Below are 25335 nucleotides of genomic sequence, written 5' to 3'. Positions count from 1 at the left end.
CCAGAAACCACCTGGAGCCTCCTCAAAACCACCTGAAACCCCAAAAATCCCGTCAATGTCCCCAGAAACCACCTGGAGCCTCCTCAAAACCTCCTCAAACCCCAAAAATCCCGTCAATGTCCCCCCGAAACCACCTGGAGCCTCCTCAAAACCACCTCAAACCCCAAAAATCCCATCAATGTCCCCAGAAACCACCTGGAGCCTCCTCAAAACCACCTCAAACCCCAAAAATCCCATAAATGTCCCCAGAAACCACCTGGAGCCTCCTCAAAACCTCCTCAAACCCCAAAAATCCCGTCAATGTCCCCAGAAACCACCTGGAGCCTCCTCAAAACCACCTCAAACCCCAAAAATCCCGTCAATGTCCCCAGAAACCACCTGGAGCCTCCTCAAAACCACCTCAAACCCCAAAAATCCCGTCAATGTCCCCAGAAACCACCTGGAGCCTCCTCAAAACCTCCTCAAACCCCAAAAATCCCGTCAATGTCCCCAGAAACCACCTGGAGCCTCCTCAAAACCTCCTCAAACCCCAAAAATCCCATAAATGTCCCCCAGAAACCACCTGGAGCCTCCTCCAAACCACCTCAAACCCCAAAAATCCCGTCAATGTCCCCAGAAACCACCTGGAGCCTCCTCAAAACCACCTCAAACCCCAAAAATCCCGTCAATGTCCCCAGAAACCACCTGGAGCCTCCTCAAAACCTCCTCAAACCCCAAAAATCCCGTCAATGTCCCCAGAAACCACCTGGAGCCTCCTCAAAACCACCTCAAACCCCAAAAATCCCGTCAATGTCCCCCAGAAACCACCTGGAGCCTCCTCCAAACCACCTCAAACCCCAAAAATCCCGTCAATGTCCCCAGAAACCACCTGGAGCCTCCTCAAAACCACCTCAAACCCCAAAAATCCCGTCAATGTCCCCAGAAACCACCTGGAGCCTCCTCAAAACCACCTCAAACCCCAAAAATCCCGTCAATGTCCCCAGAAACCACCTGGAGCCTCCTCAAAACCACCTCAAACCCCAAAAATCCCGTCAATGTCCCCAGAAACCACCTGGAGCCTCCTCAAAACCTCCTCAAACCCAAAAATCCCGTCAATGTCCCCCAGAAACCACCTGGAGCCTCCTCAAAACCACCTCAAACCCCAAAAATCCCGTCAATGTCCCCAGAAACCACCTGGAGCCTCCTCCAAACCACCTCAAACCCCAAAAATCCCGTCAATGTCCCCAGAAACCACCTGGAGCCTCCTCAGAACCACCTCAAACCCCAAAAATCCCGTCAATGTCCCCAGAAACCACCTGGAGCCTCCTCAAAACCACCTCAAACCCAAAAATCCCGTCAATGTCCCCAGAAACCACCTGGAGCCTCCTCAAAACCACCTCAAACCCCAAAAATCCCATCAATGTCCCCAGAAACCACCTGGAACCTCCTCAAAACCACCTCAAACCCCAAAAATCCCGTCAATGTCCCCAGAAACCACCTGGAACCTCCTCAAAACCACCTCAAACCCCAAAAATCCCGTCAATGTCCCCAGAAACCACCTGGAGCCTCCTCAAAACCTCCTCAAACCCCAAAAATCCCGTCAATGTCCCCAGAAACCACCTGGAGCCTCCTCAAAACCTCCTCAAACCCCAAAAATCCCATAAATGTCCCCAGAAACCACCTGGAGCCTCCTCAAAACCACCTCAAACCCCAAAAATCCCGTCAATGTCCCCAGAAACCACCTGGAGCCTCCTCAGAACCTCCTCAAACCCCAAAAATCCCGTCAATGTCCCCCCTAGACCACCTGGAGCCTCCTCAAAACCACCTCAAACCCCAAAAATTCCGTCAATGTCCCCCAGAAACCACCTGGAGCCTCCTCAAAACCACCTCAAACCCCAAAAATCCCGTCAATGTCCCCAGAAACCACCTGGAGCCTCCTCAAAACCTCCTCAAACCCCAAAAATCCCGTCAATGTCCCCCAGAAACCACCTGGAGCCTCCTCAAAACCACCTCAAACCCCAAAAATCCCGTCAATGTCCCCAGAAACCACCTGGAGCCTCCTCAAAACCTCCTGAAACCCCAAAAATCCCGTCAATGTCCCCAGAAACCACCTGGAACCTCCTCAAAACCACCTCAAACCCCAAAAATCCCGTCAATGTCCCCCAGAAACCACCTGGAGCCTCCTCAAAACCACCTCAAACCCCAAAAATCCCGTCAATGTCCCCAGAAACCACCTGGAGCCTCCTCAAAACCACCTCAAACCCCAAAAATCCCGTCAATGTCCCCAGAAACCACCTGGAGCCTCCTCAAAACCTCCTCAAACCCCAAAAATCCCGTCAATGTCCCCAGAAACCACCTGGAGCCTCCTCAAAACCACCTCAAACCCCAAAAATCCCGTCAATGTCCCCCCCTAGACCACCTGGAACCTCCTCAAAACCACCTCAAACCCCAAAAATCCCGTCAATGTCCCCAGAAACCACCTGGAGCCTCCTCAAAACCACCTCAAACCCCAAAAATCCCGTCAATGTCCCCAGAAACCACCTGGAACCTCCTCAAAACCACCTCAAACCCCAAAAATCCCGTCAATGTCCCCCAGAAACCACCTGGAGCCTCCTCAAAACCACCTCAAACCCCAAAATCCCGTCAATGTCCCCCCCTAGACCACCTGGAACCTCCTCAAAACCACCTCAAACCCCAAAATCCCGTCAATGTCCCCCCCTAGACCACCTGGAGCCTCCTCGAAACCACCTCAAACCCCAAAAATCCCGTCAATGTCCCCAGAAACCACCTGGAACCTCCTCAAAACCACCTCAAACCCCAAAAATCCCGTCAATGTCCCCAGAAACCACCTGGAGCCTCCTCAAAACCTCCTCAAACCCCAAAAATCCCGTCAATGTCCCCAGAAACCACCTGGAGCCTCCTCAAAACCTCCTCAAACCCCAAAAATCCCGTCAATGTCCCCAGAAACCACCTGGAGCCTCCTCAAAACCACCTCAAACCCCAAAAATCCCGTCAATGTCCCCCCGAAACCACCTGGAGCCTCCTCAAAACCACCTCAAACCCCAAAAATCCCGTCAATGTCCCCAGAAACCACCTGGAGCCTCCTCAAAACCACCTCAAACCCCAAAAATCCCGTCAATGTCCCCAGAAACCACCTGGAGCCTCCTCCAAACCACCTCAAACCCCAAAAATCCCGTCAATGTCCCCAGAAACCACCTGGAGCCTCCTCAAAACCTCCTCAAACCCCAAAAATCCCATAAATGTCCCCAGAAACCACCTGGAGCCTCCTCAAAACCTCCTCAAACCCCAAAAATCCCGTCAATGTCCCCAGAAACCACCTGGAGCCTCCTCAAAACCTCCTCAAACCCCAAAAATCCCGTCAATGTCCCCAGAAACCACCTGGAGCCTCCTCAAAACCACCTCAAACCCCAAAAATCCCGTCAATGTCCCCAGAAACCACCTGGAGCCTCCTCAAAACCACCTCAAACCCCAAAAATCCCGTCAATGTCCCCAGAAACCACCTGGAGCCTCCTCAAAACCACCTCAAACCCCAAAAATCCCATCAATGTCCCCAGAAACCACCTGGAGCCTCCTCAAAACCTCCTCAAACCCCAAAAATCCCGTCAATGTCCCCAGAAACCACCTGGAGCCTCCTCAAAACCACCTCAAACCCCAAAAATCCCTTCAATGTCCCTCCAAGACCACCTCAAACTTCTCCCCAAATCCCTTCCAATCCCCGAACCCCCCCAGACGGCGGTTACCAGCTTTGGGGATCACCGCGGTGTTGGAGGACACGCCGGGTTTCTCGCTCAGCCCGCACAGGTTCTCGCTGAACACCTTGAACACGTACTCGTTGCCCATCACCAGCTCCGAGGCCGTGCAGCGCGGGGGCCGGTTGTGCTCGTACACCGTGAACCACTCCTGGGGGGTTTGGGGGGGATTTGGGGGGTTTTTCGGGGGTCCTGAGCGGGTGTTGGGGGGTTTTTGGGGGGTTTTTGGGGAATTTTGGGGATTTTGAGGGTTTTTTGGGGGTTTTTTTGGAGGGATTTCTGGGGGTTTTGAGGGGTGGTGAGGGGTTTTGGAAGGGAGCTGAGTGGTTTTTGGGGGGGCTGTGAGAGGGTCCGGAGGGTCGGTTGAGGATTCGGGGTGTCCTTTGGGGGTCCCGGGGGTCTTTTTGGGGCCCCCTCACCATGGTTCTCTTGTCGGCCTTCATGATGGTGTAGCCGGTGATCTCGGCGTTGCCGTCGTCCTCGGGGGGCTCCCACTCCACCAGGGCGTTGAAGCCCCAAACCTCCTTCACCTGCACCTTCCGGGGGGGCCCCGGCCGCTCTGGGGAGGGGGACAGGGAACGCAGGGATCGCCCCAAAATATCCCCAAAAAACCGCCCCGAAATACCCCAAAACGCCCCAAAAAACCACGGCAAAAATCACTCCAAACCCGCGGCAAAACAGCCCAAAATCCGCCCCGAAACACCCCAAAAACCGCCCCAAAAATGACCCCGGAGCGCTTCAAAATCCGCCCCAAAAACACCCCAAAAACACCCCAAAAACCGGCCCCAAAAACACCCCCAAAACACCCCAAAAATGACCCCGGAGCGCTCCAAAATCCACCCCAAACACCCCAAAAACACCCCAAAAACCGGCCCCAAAAACACCCCAAAAACACCCCAAAAACCGGCCCCAAAAATGACCCCGGAGTGCTCCAAAATCCGCCCCAAACACCCCAAAAACACCCCAAAAACACCCCAAAAACACCCCAAAAACACCCCAAAAACCGGCCCCAAAAATGACCCCGGAGCGCTCCAAAATCCGCCCCAAACACCCCAAAAACACCCCAAAAACCGGCCCCAAAAACACCCCAAAAACACCCCAAAAACCGGCCCCAAAAATGACCCCGGAGTGCTCCAAAATCCGCCCCAAACACCCCAAAAACACCCCAAAAACACCCCAAAAACCGGCCCCAAAAATGACCCCGGAGCGCTCCAAAATCCGCCCCAAACACCCCCAAAACACCCCAAAAACCGGCCCCAAAAACACCCCAAAAACACCCCAAAAACACCCCAAAAATGACCCAAGAGCGCTCCAAAATCCGCCCCAAACACCCCAAAAACACCCCAAAAACCAACCCCAAAAATGACCCCGGAGCGCTCCAAAATCCGCCCAAACACCCCAAAAACACCCCAAAAACCGGCCCCAAAAATGACCCCGGAGTGCTCCAAAATCCGCCCCAAAAACACCCCAAAAACACCCCAAAAACCGGCCCCAAAAAATGCCCCCGGAGCGCTCCAAAATCCGCCCCAAACACCCCAAAAACACCCCAAAAACCGGCCCCAAAAACACCCCAAAAACACCCCAAAAACACCCCAAAAATGACCCAAGAGCGCTCCAAAATCCGCCCCAAACACCCCAAAAACACCCCAAAAACCAACCCCAAAAATGACCCCGGAGCGCTCCAAAATCCGCCCCAAACACCCCAAAAACACCCCAAAAACCGGCCCCAAAAATGACCCCGGAGCGCTCCAAAATCCGCCCCAAACACCCCAAAAACACCCCAAAAACACCCCAAAAATGACCCCGGAGCGCTCCAAAATCCGCCCCAAACACCCCAAAAACACCCCAAAAACCAGCCCCAAAAATGACCCCGGAGCGCTCCAAAATCCGCCCAAACACCCCAAAAACACCCCAAAAACACCCCAAAAATGACCCCAGAGCGCTCCAAAATCCGCCCAAACACCCCAAAAACACCCCAAAAACACCCCAAAAATGACCCTGGAGCGCTCCAAAATCCGCCCCAAACATTCCAAAAACACCCCAAAAACCAGCCCCAAAAATGACCCCAAAAACACCCCAAAAACACCCCAAAATTGACCCCGGAGCGCTCCAAAATCCGCCCCAAAAACACCCCAAAAACACCCCAAAAACACCCCAAAAATGACCCCGGAGCGCTCCAAAATCCGCCCCCAACACCCCAAACCGGCCCAAAAACAGCCCCAAAACACCAAAAAAATCACCACAAAAATCGCCCCGAGACACCCCAACATGACCTTTAAAGGGCCAGCGCCACATCCCAGTGCTCCCAGTGCCCCCAGTGCCCAATCCCAGTGCTCCCAGTGTCCCCAGTGCCCCCAGTGCCCAATCCCAGTGCCCAATCCCAGTGTCCCCAGTGCCCCCAGTGCTCCCAGTGCCCAATCCCAGTGCCCCCAGTGCCCAATCCCAGTGCTCCCAGTGCCCAATCCCAGTGCTCCCAGCGCTCCCAGTGCCCCCAGTGCTCCCAGTGCTCCCAGTGCCCCCAGTGCCCAATCCCAGTGCTCCCAGTGCTCCCAGTGCCCCCAGTGCCCAATCCCAGTGCTCCCAGTGCCCAATCCCAGTGCTCCCAGTGCCCAATCCCAGTGCCCCCAGTGCCCAATCCCAGTGCTCCCAGTGTCCCCAGTGCCCCCAGTGCTCCCAGTGCTCCCAGTGCCCAATCCCAGTGCCCCCAGTGCCCAATCCCAGTGCTCCCAGTGCTCCCAGTGCCCAATCCCAGTGCCCCCAGTGCCCAATCCCAGTGCTCCCAGTGACTCCCAGTGACTCCCAGTGCTCCCAGTGACTCCCAGTGCTCCCAGCACTCCCAGTGACTCCCAGTGCTCCCAGTGCTCCCAGTCAACCCCAGTCAATTCCAGCGCCCAATCCCAGTGCCCAGTCCTGGTTCTCCTGTCTCCTCTCCATCACTCCCAGTCACTCCCAGTCAATCCCAGTGCCCCCAGTGCCCAACCCCAGTAACTCCCAGTAACTCCCAGTAACTCCCAATAACTCCCAGTCCCTCCCAGTTTGTCCCAGTCGGTCCCAGTTTACCGACGATGCGCAGGCGCATCTCGGCCGTGTCCTCCATGCCCTCGATGCGCACGCTGAGCCCGTAGCGCCCCGAGTGCCCCCTGGCGGCGGCGCGGATGAAGAACACCGTGTCGCGGTCCGACGTGCGCACGTGCACGTCCTCGCCCAGCGCCCCGCCCTCCTTCGTCCACGTCACCTGGGGGCGGGGCTTGCCCTGCGCGGGGTGGGAGGGGCTTGGTCAGGGGGGTGGGGGGGGCTGGGGGGCTGGGGTGTTCCTATGGGGCTGGGGAGTCCCTATGGGGCTGGGGTGTCCCTATGGGGCTGGGGTGTCCCTATGGGGCTGGGGTGTCCCTATGGGGCTGGGGTGTCTCTATGGGGCTGGGGTGTTCCTATGGGGCTGGGGAGTCCCTATGGGGCTGGGGTGTCTCTATGGGGCTGGGGTGTCTCTATGGGGCTGGGGTGTTCCTATGGGGCTGGGGAGTCCCTATGGGGCTGGGGTGTCCCTATGGGGCTGGGGTGTCCCTATGGGGCTGGGGTGTCCCTATGGGGCTGAGGTGTCTCTATGGGGCTGGGGAGTCCCTATGGGGCTGGGGTGTCTCTATGGGGCTGAGGTGTTCCTATGGGGCTGGGGAGTCCCTATGGGGCTGGGGTGTCTCTATGGGGCTGGGGTGTTCCTATGGGGCTGGGGAGTCCCTATGGGGCTGGGGTGTTCCTATGGGGCTGGGGTGTCTCTATGGGGCTGGGGTGTTCCTATGGGGCTGAGGTGTTCCTATGGGGCTGGGGTGTCCCTATGGGGCTGGGGTGTCACTATGGGGCTGGGGAGTCCCTATGGGGCTGGGGTGTCCCTATGGGGCTGGGGTGTTCCTATGGGGCTGGGGTGTTCCTATGGGGCTGAGGTGTTCCTATGGGGCTGGGGTGTCCCTATGGGGCTGGGGTGTTCCTATGGGGCTGAGGTGTTCCTATGGGGCTGGGGTGTCCCTATGGGGCTGGGGTGTCCCTATGGGGCTGGGGTGTTCCTATGGGGCTGAGGTGTTCCTATGGGGCTGGGGTGTCCCTATGGGGCTGGGGTGTCCCTATGGGGCTGGGGTGTTCCTATGGGGCTGAGGTGTTCCTATGGGGCTGGGGTGTCCCTATGGGGCTGAGGTGTCTCTATGGGGCTGGGGTGTCCCTATGGGGCTGGGGGGCTGGGGTGTCCCTATGGGGCTGGGGTGTTCCTATGGGGCGGTGGGGTTCAGTTGTCCCTATGGGATCTATGGGGCTGAGGTGTTCCTATGGGGCTGAGGTGTCCCTATGGGGCTGGGGTGTCACTATGGGGCTGAGGTGTTCCTATGGGGCTGAGGTGTCCCTATGGGGCTGGGGGGCTGGGGTGTTCCTATGGGGCTGAGGTGTTCCTATGGGGCTGGGGTGTTCCTATGGGGCTGAGGTGTCCCTATGGGGCTGGGGTGTCCCTATGGGGCTGGGGTGTTCCTATGGGGCTGAGGTGTTCCTATGGGGCTGGGGTGTCACTATGGGGCTGGGGTGTCCCTATGGGGCTGGGGTGTCCCTATGGGGCTGGGGTGTTCCTATGGGGCTGGGGTGTCACTATGGGGCTGGGGTGTCCCTATGGGGCTGGGGTGTTCCTATGGGGCTGGGGTGTTCCTGTGGGTCGGTGGGGTTCAGTTGTCCCTATGGGATCTGTGGGGCTGAGCTGTCCCTGTGGGGCTGAGCTGTCCCTGTGGGGCTGAGGTGTTCCTATGGGGCTGTGGGATCTATGGAGCTGTGGGGCTGAGGTGTCTCTATGGGGCGGTGGGGTTCAGTTGTCCCTATGGGGTCTGTGGGGCTGAGGTGTCCCTATGGGGCCGGGGTGTCCCTATGGGGCTGGGGTGTCTCTATGGGGCTGGGGTGTCCCTATGGGGCTGAGGTGTCACTATGGGGTCTATGGGATCTGTGGGGCTGAGCTGTCCCTGTGGGGCTGAGGTGTCTCTATGGGGCGGTGGGGTTCAGTTGTCCCTATGGGATCTGTGGGGCTGAGCTGTCCCTGTGGGATCTGTGGGGTTGAGTCATCGCTCTGGGATCTATGGGGCTGGGTTATCGCTGTGGGGTTGCGTTGTCCCTATGGATGTGTGGGGCTGAGTTCCCCCTATGGGGCCCAGCTCCCCCTATGGCTCTATAGGGCTGCGTTCCCCCTATAGGGCTGATTAACCCCAATGAATCTATGGGGCTGAGTTCCCCCACAGGGCCCACCTCCCCCCACAGCTCCCGCCCCACAGCTCCCGCCCCACAGCTCCCGCCCCACAGCTCACCTGGAAGGGGATCACCAGGTTCACCTGCTACTGCCCCACAGCTCCCGCCCCACAGCTCCCGCCCCACAGATCCCGCCCCACCGCTCACCTGGAACGGGATCACCAGGTTCACCTGCTCCTGCCCCACAGCTCCCGCCCCACAGCTCCCGCCCCACAGCTCACCTGGAACGGGATCACCAGGTTCACCTGCTCCCCCACAGCTCCCGCCCCACAGCTCCCGCCCCACAGCTCACCTGGAAGGGGATCACCAGGTTCACCTGCTCCTGCCCCACAGCTCCCGCCCCACAGCTCCCGCCCCACAGCTCCCGCCCCACAGCTCACCTGGAACGGGATCACCAGGTTCACCTGCTCCCGCCCCACAGCTCCTGCCCCACAGCTCCCGCCCCACAGCTCACCTGGAAGGGGATCACCAGGTTCACCTGCTCCCCCACAGATCCCGCCCCACAGCTCCCGCCCCACAGCTCCCGCCCCACAGCTCACCTGGAAGGGGATCACCAGGTTCACCTGCTGCCCCACAGCTCCCGCCCCACAGCTCCCGCCCCACCGCTCACCTGGAAGGGGATCACCAGGTTCACCTGCTCCTGCCCCACAGCTCCTGCCCCACAGCTCCCGCCCCACAGCTCCCGCCCCACAGCTCACCTGGAAGGGGATCACCAGGTTCACCTGCTCCCCCACGGATCCCGCCCCACAGCTCCCGCCCCACAGCTCACCTGGAAGGGGATCACCAGGTTCACCTGCTCCTGCCCCACAGCTCCCGCCCCACAGCTCCCGCCCCACAGCTCACCTGGAACGGGATCACCAGGTTCACCTGCTGCCCCACAGCTCCCGCCCCACAGCTCCCGCCCCACAGCTCCCGCCCCACAGCTCACCTGGAAGGGGATCACCAGGTTCACCTGCTCCTGCCCCACAGCTCCCGCCCCACAGCTCCCGCCCCACAGCTCACCTGGAACAGGATCACCAGGTTCACCTGCTGCCCCACAGCTCCCGCCCCACAGCTCCCGCCCCACAGCTCACCTGGAAGGGGATCACCAGGTTCACCTGCTCCCCCACCTTCCTGACGTAGGTCTGCCGCAGGTGCCGGGGCAGCCGGATCTTGGGGCGCTCTGTGGGGCGGGGACGGGCTTAGGGGGCGATCTATGGGGCACAACCCCCCGGTGTGGGGCACAACCCCCAGATTTGGGATTTCCCCCAAAATTTGGGATTTCCCCCCCCCCCCCCGGGATTTTGGGATTTCCCCCAAAATTTGGGATTTCCCCCCCCCGGGATTTTGGGATTTCCCCCCAAATTTGGGATTTCCCCCCGGGATTTGGGGATTTCCCCCAGAATTTGGGAATTCCCCCCCGGGATTTGGGGATTTCCCCCAGGATTTGGGATTTCCCCCAGGATTTGGGATTTCTCCCCGGGATTTTGGGATTTCCCCCAGAATTTGGGAATTCCCCCCCGGGATTTGGGGATTTCCCCCAGGATTTGGGATTTCCTCCAGAATTTGGGAATTCCCCCCCGGGATTTGGGGATTTCCCCCAGGATTTGGGATTTCCCCCTCGGGATTTTGGGTTTCCCCCCAGGGATTTGGGGATTTCCCCCCTAATTTCGGACCCCCCCCCCCCCCCCCATTTTGGGGTCCCCTCCCCCCTGCTTTAGGGGGTTTTCCCCCCTAGAATTTTGGGATTTCCCCCACCATTCCCCCTCCCGCCCCCCGCCCGAATTTTGAGTCCCCCCACAATTCTCGGACCGCCGCCAGTCTCGGGGTGTCCCCCCCGACCCCCGACCCCCGACCCCCGACCCCCGACCCCAGACCCACCGACGATCTCGCGGATGGTGACGGGCTGGGCCATGGTGGCCGGGGGGCTGCGGCCCGCGATGTTGACCCCGACCACGCGGAAGAGCAGCTTCTCCCCGGTGGGCAGAGCGCGCACCGTGAGCCCGCAGCGCTCCACGGGCTGCGCGTTGGCGGGCTGCCACTCCGTGTCTGCGGGAATGGGGCGGTTATGGGGCGGGATTGGGGTTGTGGGGCGGGATTGGGGTTATGGGGCTGGATTGGGGTTATGGGGCCGGGATTGGGGTTATGGGGCTGGATTGGGGTTATGGGGCTGGATTGGGGCTATGGGGCTGGATTGGGGTTATGGGGCTGGATTGGGGCTATGGGGCGGGATTGGGGTTATGGGGCTGGATTGGGGTTATGGGGCGGGATTGGGGCTATGGGGCTGGATTGGGGTTATGGGGCTGGATTGGGGCTATGGGGCGGGATTGGGGTTATGGGGCTGGATTGGGGTTATGGGGCGGGATTGGGGCTATGGGGCGGGATTGGGGTTATGGGGCCGGGGGCTCCACGGGCTGCGCGTTCGCGGGCTGCCACTCCGTGTCTGCGGGAATGGGGCGGTTATGGGGCGGGATTGGGGTTATGGGGCGGGATTGGGGCTATGGGGCGGGATTGGGGTTATGGGGCGGGATTGGGGTTATGGGGCCGGGATTGGGGTTATGGGGCGGGATTGGGGTTGTGGGGCGGGATTGGGGTTATGGGGCGGGATTGGGGTTATGGGGCCGGGATTGGGGTTGTGGGGCGGGATTGGGGTTGTGGGGCCGGGATTGGGGTTATGGGGCCGGGATTGGGGTTATGGGGCGGGATTGGGGTTGTGGGGCGGGATTGGGGTTATGGGGCGGGATTGGGGTTATGGGGCCGGGATTGGGGTTATGGGGCGGGATTGGGGTTGTGGGGGCCGGGATTGGGGTTATGGGGCCGGGATTGGGGTTATGGGGCGGGATTGGGGTTGTGGGGCGGGATTGGGGTTATGGGGCCGGGATTGGGGTTATGGGGCGGGATTGGGGTTATGGGGCCGGGGGCTCCACGGGCTGCGCGTTGGCGGGCTGCCACTCCGTGTCTGGGGGGCACAGAGATGGGGCTGTGGGGCTGGGCAGGGGGTTATGGGGCGGGATTGGGGTTGTGGGGCCGGGATTGGGGTTATGGGGCCGGGGGCTCCACGGGCTGCGCGTTGGCGGGCTGCCACTCCGTGTCTGCGGGAATGGGGCGGTTATGGGGCGGGATTGGGGTTGTGGGGCCGGGATTGGGGTTGTGGGGCGGGATTGGGGTTGTGGGGCGGGATTGGGGTTATGGGGCCGGGATTGGGGTTATGGGGCGGGATTGGGGTTATGGGGCCGGGATTGGGGTTATGGGGCTGGATTGGGGTTATGGGGCTGGATTGGGGTTATGGGGCCGGATTGGGGTTATGGGGCCGGGATTGGGGTTATGGGGCCGGATTGGGGTTATGGGGCCGGGATTGGGGTTATGGGGCTGGATTGGGGTTATGGGGCTGGGATTGGGGTTATGGGGCTGGATTGGGGTTATGGGGCTGGATTGGGGTTATGGGGCCGGGGGCTCCACGGGCTGCGCGTTCGCGGGCTGCCACTCCGTGTCTGCGGGAATGGGGCGGTTATGGGGCGGGATTGGGGTTATGGGGCGGGATTGGGGCTATGGGGCGGGATTGGGGTTATGGGGCGGGATTGGGGTTATGGGGCGGGATTGGGGTTATGGGGCTGGATTGGGGTTATGGGGCGGGATTGGGGTTGTGGGGCCGGGATTGCGGTTATGGGGCGGGATTGGGGTTGTGGGGCTGGATTGGGGTTATGGGGCCGGGATTGGGGTTATGGGGCCGGGATTGGGGTTATGGGGCCGGGATTGGGGTTATGGGGCTGGATTGGGGTTATGGGGCTGGATTGGAGTTATGGGGCCGGGATTGGGGTTATGGGGCGGGATTGGGGTTGTGGGGCCGGGATTGGGGTTGTGGGGCGGGGATTGGGGTTGTGGGGCTGGATTGGGGTTATGGGGCCGGGATTGGGGTTATGGGGCTGGATTGGGGTTATGGGGCTGGATTGGGGTTATGGGGCCGGGATTGGGGTTATGGGGCTGGATTGGGGTTATGGGGCCGGGATTGGGGTTATGGGGCCGGGATTGGGGTTATGGGGCCGGGATTGGGGTTATGGGGCTGGATTGGGGTTATGGGGCCGGGATTGGGGTTATGGGGCCGGGATTGGGGTTATGGGGCTGGATTGGGGTTATGGGGCCGGGATTGGGGTTATGGGGCGGGATTGGGTTTGTGGGGCCGGGATTGGGGTTGTGGGGCGGGGATTGGGGTTGTGGGGCTGGATTGGGGTTATGGGGCCGGGATTGGGGTTATGGGGCGGGATTGGGGTTATGGGGCGGGATTGGGGTTATGGGGCGGGATTGGGGTTATGGGGCGGGATTGGGGTTATGGGGCCGGGATTGGGGTTATGGGGCCGGGATTGGGGTTATGGGGCTGGATTGGGGTTATGGGGCCGGGATTGGGGTTATGGGGCGGGATTGGGGTTGTGGGGCCGGGATTGGGGTTGTGGGGCGGGGATTGGGGTTGTGGGGCTGGATTGGGGTTATGGGGCCGGGATTGGGGTTATGGGGCTGGATTGGGGTTATGGGGCTGGATTGGGGTTATGGGGCCGGGATTGGGGTTATGGGGCTGGATTGGGGTTATGGGGCCGGGATTGGGGTTATGGGGCTGGATTGGGGTTATGGGGCCGGGATTGGGGTTATGGGGCCGGGATTGGGGTTATGGGGCTGGATTGGGGCTATGGGGCTGGATTGGGGTTATGGGGCTGGATTGGGGTTATGGGGCCGGGATTGGGGTTATGGGGCTGGATTGGGGCTATGGGGCTGGATTGGGGTTATGGGGCTGGATTGGGGTTATGGGGCCGGGATTGGGGTTATGGGGCTGGATTGGGGTTATGGGGCTGGATTGGGGTTATGGGGCTGGATTGGGGTTATGGGGCCGGGATTGGGGTTATGGGGCCGGGATTGGGGTTATGGGGCGGGGGAAGAGTCTGTGGGGCCCAAATTTCTCCAAATTTGTCGCGTTCTTCCCCGAAATTTGTTTTTTTCACCCCAAAATCTTGGGGTTTTTCTGTCACTCACCCCCCTCGCGGCACCACTCCACCAGGTAGCCGTCGATGCCGCCCGCCCCCAGGCGCTCCGGGGGGCGCCACTTGAGGGTCGCCGTGGTGTCGGTGACGTCCTCGAGGGTCAGGTGGGTGGGCTCGCTGGTGGGGGCTGCGGGGAGACCCCAAAAATCCGCCCGAAATCAGCCCGAAATCAGCCCGAAATGATCAAAAGTCACCCCGAAATCAGCCCGAAATCAGCCCGAAATCAGCCCGAATTATCCCCGAGATATCACGGAATTATCCTGAAAAAAATCTCCAAAGTCTCCCCCCAAAATCACCCCGAAATCAGCCCGAAATTATCAAAAATCACCCCAAAAATCAGCCCGAAATTATCCCGAAATCACCCTGAAATCAGCCCGAAATTATCCCGAAATCAGCCCGAATTATCCCGAAATTATCAAAAATCACCCCAAAAATCAGCCCGAAATTATCAAAAATCACCCCAAAAATCAGCCCGAAATTATCAAAAATCACCCCAAAAATCAGCCCGAAATTATCCCGAAATCACCCTGAAATCACCCCAAAATCACCCCGGAATCACCCCGAAATCAGCCCGAAATTATCAAAAATCACCCCAAAAATCAGGCCGAAATTATCCCGAAATCAGCCTGAAATCAGCCCGAAATCACCCCAAAATCAGCCCGAAATCAGCCCGAAATCACCCCAAAATTATCCCGAAATTATCAAAAATCACCCCAAAAATCACCCCGAAATTATCCCGAAATCAGCCCGAATTGGCCCGAAATTATCCCCAAACAAATCACCCTGAAAATCCAAAAAAAAATCGCCCCAAAATTCCCGAAAAAACACCCCAGGAGCCCAAATCCCCCCGGGAGCCCCCAGACCCAATTCAGGAGCCCCAAATCCCACTAGAAGCCCCCAGACCCAATGGAGGATCCCCCAGACCCAATGGAGGCCCCCCCAAATCCGCCCCAGGAGGCCCCAGACCCAATCCGGGAGCCCCCAGACCCAATGGAGGCCCCCCCAAATCCCCCTAGAAGCCCCCAGACCCAAATCCAGGCCTCCCCAAATCCGCCCCAGGATCCCCCCGACCGAATCCAGGATCCCCAAATCCCACTAGAAGCCCCCAGACCCAATGGAGGCCCCCCCAAATCCTCCCCGGGATCCCCCAGACCCAATGGAGGCCCCCCCAAGTCCCCATGGGAGCCCCCAGACCCAATCGACGAGCCCCCAGACCCAATGGAGGCCCCCCCAAATCCCCCCCGGGATCCCCCAGACCCAATCCGGGAGCCCCCAGACCCAATCGAGGATCCCCCAAATCCCACTAGAAGCCCCCAGACCCAATGGAGGCCCCCCCAAATCCCACTAGAAGCCCCCAGACCCAATCGAGGCCCCCCCAAATCCCCCCGGGATCCCCTAGACCCAATTCAGGATCCCCCAAATCCCACTAGAAGCCCCCAGACCCAATGGAGGCCCCCCCAAGTCCCCCCGGGAGCCCCCAGACCCAATCCAGGATCCCCCAAATCCCCATGGGAGCCCCCAGACCCAATCGAGGATCCCCAAATCCCCATTGGAGCCCCCAGACCCAATCCGGGAGCCCCCAGACCCAATCGAGGATCCCCCAAATCCCCCTAGAAGCCCCCAGACCCAAATCCAGGCCCCCCCAAGTCCCCCGGGAGCCCCCGGCCCAAGGGCGGCCCCGCACCGATGGGCATGAAGGGCGGGGTGTTGAGGCTGGGCGCCGAGACGCCGATGGCGTTGACGGCGAAGACCCTCATCTCGTAGAGCACGCCCTCGATCATGCGCGCCGACTCGAAGGCGAGCGCCGGCAGCACCTCGAAGTTCAGCTTCATCCAGCGCATGGAGCCCTTCTTCTTCCTCTCCACCAGGTAACCTGCGCGCAGGTGGGCGCCGGCGGGCGACGGGAGACGGGCGGGGATGGGGGGGACGGGCGGGGACGGGTGGGGACAGGTGAGGACAGGTGAGACAGGTGGGGACAGGTGAGACAGGTGGGGACAGGTGAGACAGGTGGGGACAGGTGAGGACAGGTGGGGACAGGTGAGACAGGTGGGGACAGGTGGGGACAGGTGGGGACAGGTGAGACAGGTGGGGACAGGGGAGACAGGTGGGGACAGGTGGGGACAGGTGGGGACAGGTGGGGACGGGTGGGGACGGGTGGGGACAGGTGGGGACGGGTGAGGACAGGTGGGGACAGGTGGGGACAGGTGAGACAGGTGAGACAGGTGGGGACAGGTGGGGACAGGTGGGGACAGGTGGGGACAGGTGGGGACAGGTGGGGACGGGTGGGGACAGGTGGGGACAGGTGAGACAGGTGGGGACAGGTGAGGACAGGTGAGACAGGTGGGGACAGGGGAGACAGGTGGGGACAGGTGAGACAGGTGGGGACAGGTGGGGACAGGTGGGGACAGGTGAGACAGGTGGGGACAGGGGAGACAGGTGGGGACAGGTGGGGACAGGTGGGGACAGGTGGGGAGAGGTGGGGACAGGTGAGACAGGTGGGGACAGGTGAGACAGGTGGGGACAGGTGGGGACAGGTGAGACAGGTGGGGACAGGTGAGACAGGTGGGGACGGGTGGGGACAGGTGGGGACAGGTGAGACAGGTGGGGACAGGTGAGACAGGTGGGGACAGGTGGGGACAGGTGAGACAGGTGGGGACGGGTGGGGACAGGTGGGGACAGGTGAGACAGGTGGGGACAGGGGAGACAGGTGGGGACAGGTGGGGACAGGTGAGACAGGTGGGGACAGGTGAGACAGGTGAGACAGGTGAGACAGGTGGGGACAGGTGGGGACAGGTGAGACAGGTGGGGACAGGTGAGGACAGGTGAGACAGGTGGGGGCAGGTGAGAAAGGTGGGGACAGGTGGGGACAGGTGGGGACAGGTGGGGACAGGTGAGACAGGTGGGGACAGGAGAGACAGGTGGGGACAGGTGGGGACAGGTGGGGACAGGTGGGGACAGGTGAGACAGGTGGGGACAGGGGAGACAGGTGGGGACAGGTGGGGACAGGTGGGGACAGGTGGGGACAGGTGAGACAGGTGGGGACAGGTGAGGACAGGTGAGACAGGTGGGGACAGGGGAGACAGGTGGGGACAGGTGAGGACAGGTGAGACAGGTGAGACAGGTGGGGACAGGTGGGACAGGTGGGGACAGGTGGGGACAGGTGAGAAAGGTGGGGACAGGTGGGGACAGGTGGGGACAGGTGGGGACAGGTGAGAGAGGTGGGGACAGGTGAGACAGGTGAGACAGGTGGGGACAGGTGGGGACAGGTGGGGACAGGTGGGGACAGGTGAGAAAGGTGGGGACAGGTGGGGACAGGTGGGGACAGGTGGGGACAGGTGGGGACAGGTGAGACAGGTGGGGACAGGTGGGGACAAGTGGGGACAGGTGGGGACAGGTGAGACAGGTGGGGACAGGTGAGACAGGTGAGGGGACAGGTGAGACAGGTGGGGACAGGTGAGACAGGTGGGGACAGGTGAGGACAGGTGGGGACAGGTGAGACAGGTGAGACAGGTGGGGACAGGTGGGGACAGGTGGGGACAGGTGAGGACAGGTGGGGACAGGTGAGACAGGTGGGGACAGGTGGGGACAGGTGGGGACAGGTGAGACAGGTGGGGACAGGTGAGGACAGGTGAGACAGGTGGGGACAGGTGAGACAGGTGGGGACGGGTGGGGACAGGTGGGGACAGGTGAGACAGGTGAGAAAGGTGGGGACAGGTGGGGACAGGTGGGGACAGGTGAGAGAGGTGGGGACAGGTGAGACAGGTGAGACAGGTGGGGACAGGTGGGGACAGGTGGGGACAGGTGAGACAGGTGGGGACAGGTGGGGACAGGTGGGGACAGGTGAGAAAGGTGGGGACAGGTGGGGACAGGTGGGGACAGGTGAGACAGGTGGGGACAGGTGGGGACGGGTGAGGGGACAGGTGAGGACAGGTGGGGACAGGTGAGGGATGGGGGGGGGCAGGTGTGGGGCAGTTGAGGACAGGTTGGAAAGGTGGGACAGAGGTGGGATATGGGGGGGACAGGTGTCCCCAGGTGTGCCCAGGTGTGCCCAGGTGTGCCCAGGTGTCCCCAGGTGTCCCCAGGTGTCCCCAGGTGTGCCCCGGTGTCCCCAGGTGTCCCCAGGTGTGCCCAGGTGTGCCCAGGTGTGCCTCTCACCTGTCACCGGCTGTCCCCCGTCGTACTTGGGCGGTTCCCACTCCAGCACCGCCCAGTCCTCGCCCACCGAGGTGACCCGCACGGCCTCGGGGGGGTCAGGGACGTCTGTGGGGACAGGTGAGCACAGGTGAGCTCACCTGGGGACACGTGTGTCACCGGTGAGCCCAGGTGTGTTCCCAAGTGTCCTGCCGTGTTGCCAGCTGTGCTCAGGTGTGCACAGGTGACCCTGTATCTCCATCTAGGTGTGTCTATGTCCCCCCAGGTGTGCCCAGGTGTGCCCAGGTGTCCCCAGGTGTGCCCATATCTCCCTCCACATGTGCCCAGGTGTGCCCAGGTGTGCACAGGTTTGCACAGGTGAGCGCATCTCTCCCTCTAGGTGTCCCCAGCTGTGCCCACGTGTCCCCAGGTGCGCCCAGGTGTGCCTGTATGCCCCTCTAGCTGTGCCCAGGTGTGTCACAGGTGCTCCCAGATGCGCCCAGGTGTGCCCAGGTGTGTCACAGGTGCTCCCAGGTGCTCCCAGGTGTGCCTGTATGCCCCCTCGAGGTGTTCCCAGGTGCTCCCAGGTGTGTCACAGGTGTTCCCAGGTGTCCCCAGGTGCTCCCAGGAGTCCCCAGGTGTGCCCAGGTGTCCCCAGGTGCTCCCAGGTGTCCCCAGGTGCGCCCAGGTGTCCCCAGGTGCTCCCAGGCGTCCCCAGGTGTGCCCAGGTGTCCCCAGGTGCTCCCAGGTGTCCCCAGGTGCGCCCAGGTGTCCCCAGGTGCTCCCAGGTGTCCCCAGGTGTGCCCAGGTGTGTCACAGGTGCTCCCAGGTGTGCCCAGGTGCTCCCAGGTGTCCCCAGGTGTGTCACAGGTGTCCCCAGGTGTGCCCAGGTGTGTCACAGGTGCTCCCAGGTGTCCCCAGGTGCGCCCAGGTGTGTCACAGGTGCTCCCAGGTGTGCCCAGGTGTGTTCCCAGGTGCTCCCAGGTGTCCCCAGGTGCTCCCAGGCGTCCCCAGGTGCGCCCAGGCGCGCCGTACCCACGACGCGGATGCTGATGGCGGCGGTGTCCTCGCCGGCCGGGTTGGTGACGCGGATCAGGTAGCGGCCCTCGTCCCCGCGCTCGGCGCTCTCGATGACGAAGCTGCTGAGGCCGTGCTTCTCCTCCAGCCGGACACGCCCCTCGCGCCCCGAGAACTCCTGGGGGACAGGTGAGCACAGGTGAGAACACCTGGGACAGGTGAGCTCACACAGGGACAGGTGAGAGCAGCTGGAGACAGGTGAGGACAGAGTGGTCACAGGGCTCCAGGTGTGACACAGGTGACACACAGGTGACACAGGTGACTCAGGTGACACTCAGGTGACACTCAGGTGACACTCAGGTGACACACAGGTGACACACAGGTGACACACAGGTGACACTCAGGTGTGTCCCAGGTGAGCTCACCTGTCCGTCCTTGCTCCAGGTGACCGTTGGCAGCGGCTCCCCCGAGATGGGGACAGTGACACAGGTGACACAGGTGACACACAGGTGACACAGGTGACACACAGGTGACACAGGTGACACTCAGGTGACACTCAGGTGAGCTCACCTGTCCGTCCTTGCTCCAGGTGACCGTTGGCAGCGGCTCCCCCGAGATGGGCACGTCCAGGCGCAGTTTGTTCCCGGCCACCACCACCAGCGTGTTCTCCGTGTCCTTCCCCGAACAGTCCAGGTGGATCTTGGGGGGCTCTGCCGACAGGTGAGGGACAGGTGAAGACAGGTGACACAGGTGACACAGGTGACACAGGTGAGGACAGGTGAGGACAGGTAGGGACAGGTGTGCCCTGCCCCCTCCCAGGTGTGCCCTGTCCCGCCCAGGTGTCACCTGTGCCCACAGGTGTCCCCTCCCCCCCCCCCCACCCAGGTGTGCCCTGTCCCTCCCCAGGTGTCCCCCCAGGTGTCCCCTCACCTTGTTTGGGCACGTACTCCACCTTGATCTCTGCGGGGGAAAGGGGCGGGGCCGTCAGTGACGTCACAGACCCCGCCCCCCCTGCCCCATAACTGACCCCGGCCCCATAACTGCCCCCCCCGCCCCACAAATGACCCCCAAGTGACCCCCAGCCCCACAATTGCCCCCCCAGCCCCATAACTGACCCCCCCGCCCCACAATTGCCCCCCCAGTCCCATAACTGCCCCCCCAGCCCCACAATTGCCCCCTCAGCCCCATAACTGACCCCCCCCGCCCCACAATTGCCCCCCAGCCCCATAACTGCCCCCCCGCCCCACAATTGCCCCCCCAGCCCCATAACTGCCCCCCCAGCCCCACAATTGCCCCCCCAGCCCCATAACTGCCCCCCCAGCCCCACAATTGCCCCCCCAGCCCCATAACTGCCCCCCCAGCCCCACAATTGCCCCCTCAGCCCCATAACTGACCCCCCCCGCCCCACAATTGCCCCCCCAGCCCCATAACCGACCCCCCCAGCCCCACAATTGCCCCCTCAGCCCCATAACTGCCCCCCCGCCCCACAATTGCCCCCCCAGCCCCATAACCGACCCCCCCAGCCCCACAATTGCCCCCCCAGCCCCATAACCGACCCCCCCGCCCCACAATTGCCCCCCCAGTCCCATAACCGACCCCCCCAGCCCCACAATTGCCCCCCCGGGTGCCCCCCCAGCCCCACAATTGCCCCCCCAGCCCCATAACCGACCCCCCCAGCCCCACAATTGCCCCCTCAGCCCCATAACCGACCCCCCCAGCCCCACAATTGCCCCCCCAGCCCCATAACTGACCCCCCCGCCCCACAATTGCCCCCTCAGCCCCATAACTGCCCCCCCGCCCCACAATTGCCCCCCCAGCCCCATAACCGACCCCCCAGCCCCATAACTGACCCCCCCGCCCCACAATTGCCCCCTCAGCCCCATAACTGCCCCCCCAGCCCCACAATTGCCCCCTCAGCCCCATAACTGCCCCCCCAGCCCCACAATTGCCCCCCCAGCCCCATAACTGACCCCCCCGCCCCACAATTGCCCCCTCAGCCCCATAACTGCCCCCCCAGCCCCACAATTGCCCCCCCAGCCCCATAACTGACCCCCCCGCCCCACAATTGCCCCCCCAGCCCCATAACCGACCCCCCCCGCCCCCCAAGTGCCCCCCGGCCAGCCCCACCGAGGAAGTTGAGCTTGGCCGAGAGCGTGAGGGCGAAGCCGTCGGGGACGAAGGTGTAGTCGCCCTCGTCCTCGGGCCGCACGTCGTCGATCACCAGCTTGTGGATCCTGCGGGGTTCGGGGGCTCAAAATCCCAAAAAAATCCCAAATCTCCCCCAAAAAAACCCCAAATTTCCCGAAAAAATCCCAAATTCCCCCCAAAAAATCCCAAATTTCCCGAAAAAATCGCAAATTCCCCAAAAAACCCCCAAATTCCCCAAAAAACCCCGCCCAGGAATCCTCAGCTTTGGGTTTCACGTCGTCGATCAGCAGCTTGTGGATCCTGCGGGGTTCGGGGGCTCAAAATCCCAAAAAATCCCAAATCTCCCCCAAAAACCCCGAATTCCCCCCAAAAAACCCCAAATTCCCGAAAAAACCCCCAAATTCCCGAAAAAACCCCGCCCAGAAACCCCAAATTCCCCCCAAAATCCCACCCAAGTGCCCAAAAATCCCAAAAGCCCCCCCAAAAACCCCAAATTCCCCCCAAAAATCCCAAATTCCCCCAAAAAAATCCCAAATTCCCCCAAAAAATCCCCAAATCCCCCCCCAAAAACTCCAAACTCCCCCAAAAAATCCCAAATTCCCAAAAAAATCCCAAATTCCCAAAAAAATTCCCAAATTCCCCAAAAAAATCCCAAATTCCCCAAAAAACCCCGCCCAGAAACCCCAAATCCCCCAAAAAGTCCCACCCAAGTGCCCAAAAATCTCAAAATCCCCCCCCCAAACCCCAAATTCCCCCCCAAAAAATCCCCCAAATTCCCCCAAAAAATCCCAAAATCCCCCCCAAAAACTCCAAACTCCCCAAAAAATCCCAAATTCCCCCAAAAATCCCCCAATTTCCCCCACAAAAATCCCAAAATCCGCCCCCCAAAACTCCAAATTCCCCCAAAAATCCCCAAATCCCCCCAAAAAACCCCCAAATTCCCCCCAAAATCCCACCCAAGTGCCCAAAAATCCCAAAATCTCCCCAAAATCCCCCAAATTCCCCCCAAAAATCCCAAAATCCCCCCGCAAAAACCCCAAATTCCCAAAAATCCCAAATTCCCCAAAAACCCCGCCCAGAAACCCCAAATTCCTCAAAAAATCCCACCCAAGTGCCCAAAAATTCCAAAATCCCCCCAAAAAATCCCACATTCCCCAAAAAATCCCAAATTCCCCCAAAAATCCCAAATTCCCCCCAAAATCACCCAGATTCCCCCAAAAAATCCCAAAATCCCCCCCCCAAAACTCCCAAATTCCCCAAAAAAATCCCAAATTCCCCAAAAAATCCCAAATTCCCCAAAAAAATCCCAAATTCCCCCCAAAAATCCCAAATTCCCCCCAAAACCCCGCCCAGAAATCCCCAAATTCCGCTCGGTTTTTTGTCAGTTTTTCGAGGAGGATTTTTTTTGATTTGCGATTTTTTGGTTTTACTTTTTTCACTTTTTTTTTCCTCCTTTTTCCCCCTTTTTTGCCTTTTTTTTTTTTTTCCATATTTTGGGGCGTTTTTTAAAATTATTTTTTAAATTTTTACTTTTTTTACTTTTTAATGGGTTTTTAAATTTTTTTTTTAATTTTGACCATTTTTTAAAACTTTTTAAGGGTTTTTAAAATTTTTTTAAATTATTGACTTTTTTTAATTTTTTAGGGTTTTTAAAATTTTTTTTTTAAATTTTGACCCTTTTTTACATTTTTTAGGTTTTTTTATTTATTTCAAACTTTGACCCTTTTTTTACTTTTTTAGGAGCTTTTTAAATTTTTTTTTTAAATTTTGACTTTTTTACTTTTTTAGGGTTTTTTTAAAATTCTTTTTTTTCAATTTTGACTTTTTAACCTTTTTTAGGGTTTTTAAAAAATATTTTTATTTTGACCTTTTTTTTTTTTTTACTTTTTTAGGGTTTTTTATTTATTTTTTTTAAACTTTGACCCTTTTTTCACTTTTTTAGTTTTTTTAAAAAAATTTTTCAAATTTTTTGATTTCTTTTACTTTTTAGGATTTTTTAAAATTTTTTTTTAAATTTTGACTTTTTAAAAACTTTTTTAGGTTTTTTATTTAATTTTTTAAAATTTTTGACCTTTTTTTACTTTTTTACTTTCTTTTTAAAATTTTGACCTTTTCAAAAACTTTTTTAGGTTTTTTTAAATTTTTTTTTTTAAATTTTGACCTTTTTTTTTTTACTTTTTTAGGACCTTTTTTGGGGTTTTTTAGATTTTTTGGGTCCTTTTCTGGTTTTTCCGGACTTTTAGGGATTTTTTGGGGGCTCTCACCTGCCGGTGTGCGAGATGTGGATGCGTTTGCTGGGCCGCACCTCCACCCCGTTCTTGAACCAGCGGCCCGTGACCTTCTCGTCCGACACCTCGCACTTGAACACGGCCTGCTCGGTGGCCTGCACCGTCAGGTCCGCGATGCCCTGCAGCACCTCCAGCTGCTTCTCTGGGGGGCGAAAAACGGGGGCTGGGGGGACCCCAAAATCCACCCCGAGATCCCAAAATCCACCCCGAGATCCTAAAATCCACCCCGAGATCCCAAAATCCACCTGGAGCCCATAAATGTCATTTAAATCCATGGAGAACCCGTGAGGAACCCCTGAGGAACCCGTGAGGAACACCTGGAGAACCTCCAGCTGCTTTCTCTGGGGGGTTTGGAGCACCCCAAAATCCACCTGGAGCCCATAAATGTCTTTGGAACTCCATAAATGTCCTTTAAATCCATGGAGAACCCGTGAGGAACATCTGGAGAACCTCCAGCTGCTTCTCTGGGGGGTGAAAAACGGGGGTTGGGGCACCCCAAAATGCACCTGGACCCCATAATATCCACCTGGAGCCCATAAATGTCTTCGGAACTCCATAAATGTCCTTTAAATCCATGGAGAACCCGTGAGGAACATCTGGAGAACCTTCTGGAGAACTTCCAGCTGCTTCTCAGGGGGGCTGAAAACGGGGGTTGGGGCACCCCAACATCTGCGATCTCCAGAACCTTCTCCCCAAACATCTCCTGGACCTTCCAGAACCTTCCAGAACCTTCTGGGATCTCCAGAACCTTCTCCCTAAACATCTCCAGAACCTTCCAGGACACCCCCCCTCCAGCACCTTCTAGAACCTTCCGGAACTTTCTGAGATCTCCAGAACCTTCCATGAGGTGACCCTCAAACCTCTCCAGAACCTTCCAGGACCTCCTGATATCTCCAGAACCTTCCATGAGGTGACCCTCAAACATCTCCTGGACCTTCCATGACCCTCCAGAAACCCCCAGGACCTTCTAGGGCCTTCCGGGACCCTCCCAAACACTCTAGAACCTTCTGAGATCTCCAGAACCTTCTCCTCAAACACTTCCTGGACCTTCCAGAACCTTCTGAGATCTCCAGGACTTTCTCCTCAAACATCTCCAGGACCTCCTGATATCTCCAGAACCTTCCCTTAGGTGACCCTCAAACCTCTCCAGAACCTTCCGGAAGGTCCCGTGACCTCTCACCCTCGATGATGACCTCGGCCTCGGCCTCGCCGCCGTTGGTCATGATGCGGTAGCGCCCGGTGTCCTCCTTGGTGGCCTCGTTGAGGATCAGGAAATGTTTCTTGCCGTCCTTCTTGAAGCGGTACTTGAAGGCGTCCTCGCGGGTCAGCTCCACGCCGTCCTTCATCCTGCGCGGCGGACGGCGGGGGACAGGAGTGGACACGGGGTGGACACGGGGTGGACATGGGGATGGAGATGGAGATGGACATGGAGATGGAGATGGACATGGGGTGGACACGGGGTGGACATGGGGATGGAGATGGAGATGGACATGGAGATGGAGATGGACATGGGGTGGACACGGGGTGGACATGGGGATGGAGATGGAGATGGACATGGAGATGGAGATGGAGATGGAGATGGACATGAGATGGACATGGGGTGGACACGGGGTGGACATGGGGATGGAGATGGACATGGAGATGGAGATGGAGATGGAGATGGACATGGGGTGGACACGGGGTGGACATGGGGATGGAGATGGAGATGGACATGGAGATGGAGATGGACATGGA

The 25335-nt window shown here is 59.1% G+C and overlaps 1 protein-coding gene across 1 annotated transcript in view; it reads right to left on the bottom strand.

Moving 5' to 3' along the window:
- Positions 1-3648: 3648 nt before the first annotated feature.
- LOC136305852 (myosin-binding protein C, fast-type-like) overlaps positions 3649-25335 on the bottom strand; it is a 44489-nt gene continuing 22802 nt past the window's right edge. The window contains exons 13-26 of the mRNA XM_066209173.1: positions 24782-24948; positions 23578-23743; positions 21293-21399; positions 20096-20125; positions 19736-19875; positions 19184-19343; positions 18173-18277; positions 15702-15890; positions 14010-14144; positions 10872-11039; positions 10085-10173; positions 6810-7002; positions 4169-4308; positions 3649-3900 (exon numbers count right to left, since the gene is read on the bottom strand). Coding sequence (XP_066065270.1) covers positions 3664-3900; positions 4169-4308; positions 6810-7002; positions 10085-10173; positions 10872-11039; positions 14010-14144; positions 15702-15890; positions 18173-18277; positions 19184-19343; positions 19736-19875; positions 20096-20125; positions 21293-21399; positions 23578-23743; positions 24782-24948 — 2026 coding nt within the window. The 3' untranslated portion in view covers positions 3649-3663. The remainder of the gene's footprint in view (positions 3901-4168; positions 4309-6809; positions 7003-10084; positions 10174-10871; positions 11040-14009; positions 14145-15701; positions 15891-18172; positions 18278-19183; positions 19344-19735; positions 19876-20095; positions 20126-21292; positions 21400-23577; positions 23744-24781; positions 24949-25335) is intronic.

The sequence above is a fragment of the Chamaea fasciata genome, unplaced genomic scaffold, assembly GCF_029207755.1.
Source record: "Chamaea fasciata isolate MVZ Bird 193981 ecotype frontalis unplaced genomic scaffold, bChaFas1.0.hap1 SCAF_712, whole genome shotgun sequence".
In the NCBI taxonomy this organism is placed as follows: domain Eukaryota; kingdom Metazoa; phylum Chordata; class Aves; order Passeriformes; family Sylviidae; genus Chamaea; species Chamaea fasciata.
Note: the sequence above shows the minus strand (reverse complement) of the source record. Positions and strands in the feature narration are given on the sequence as shown.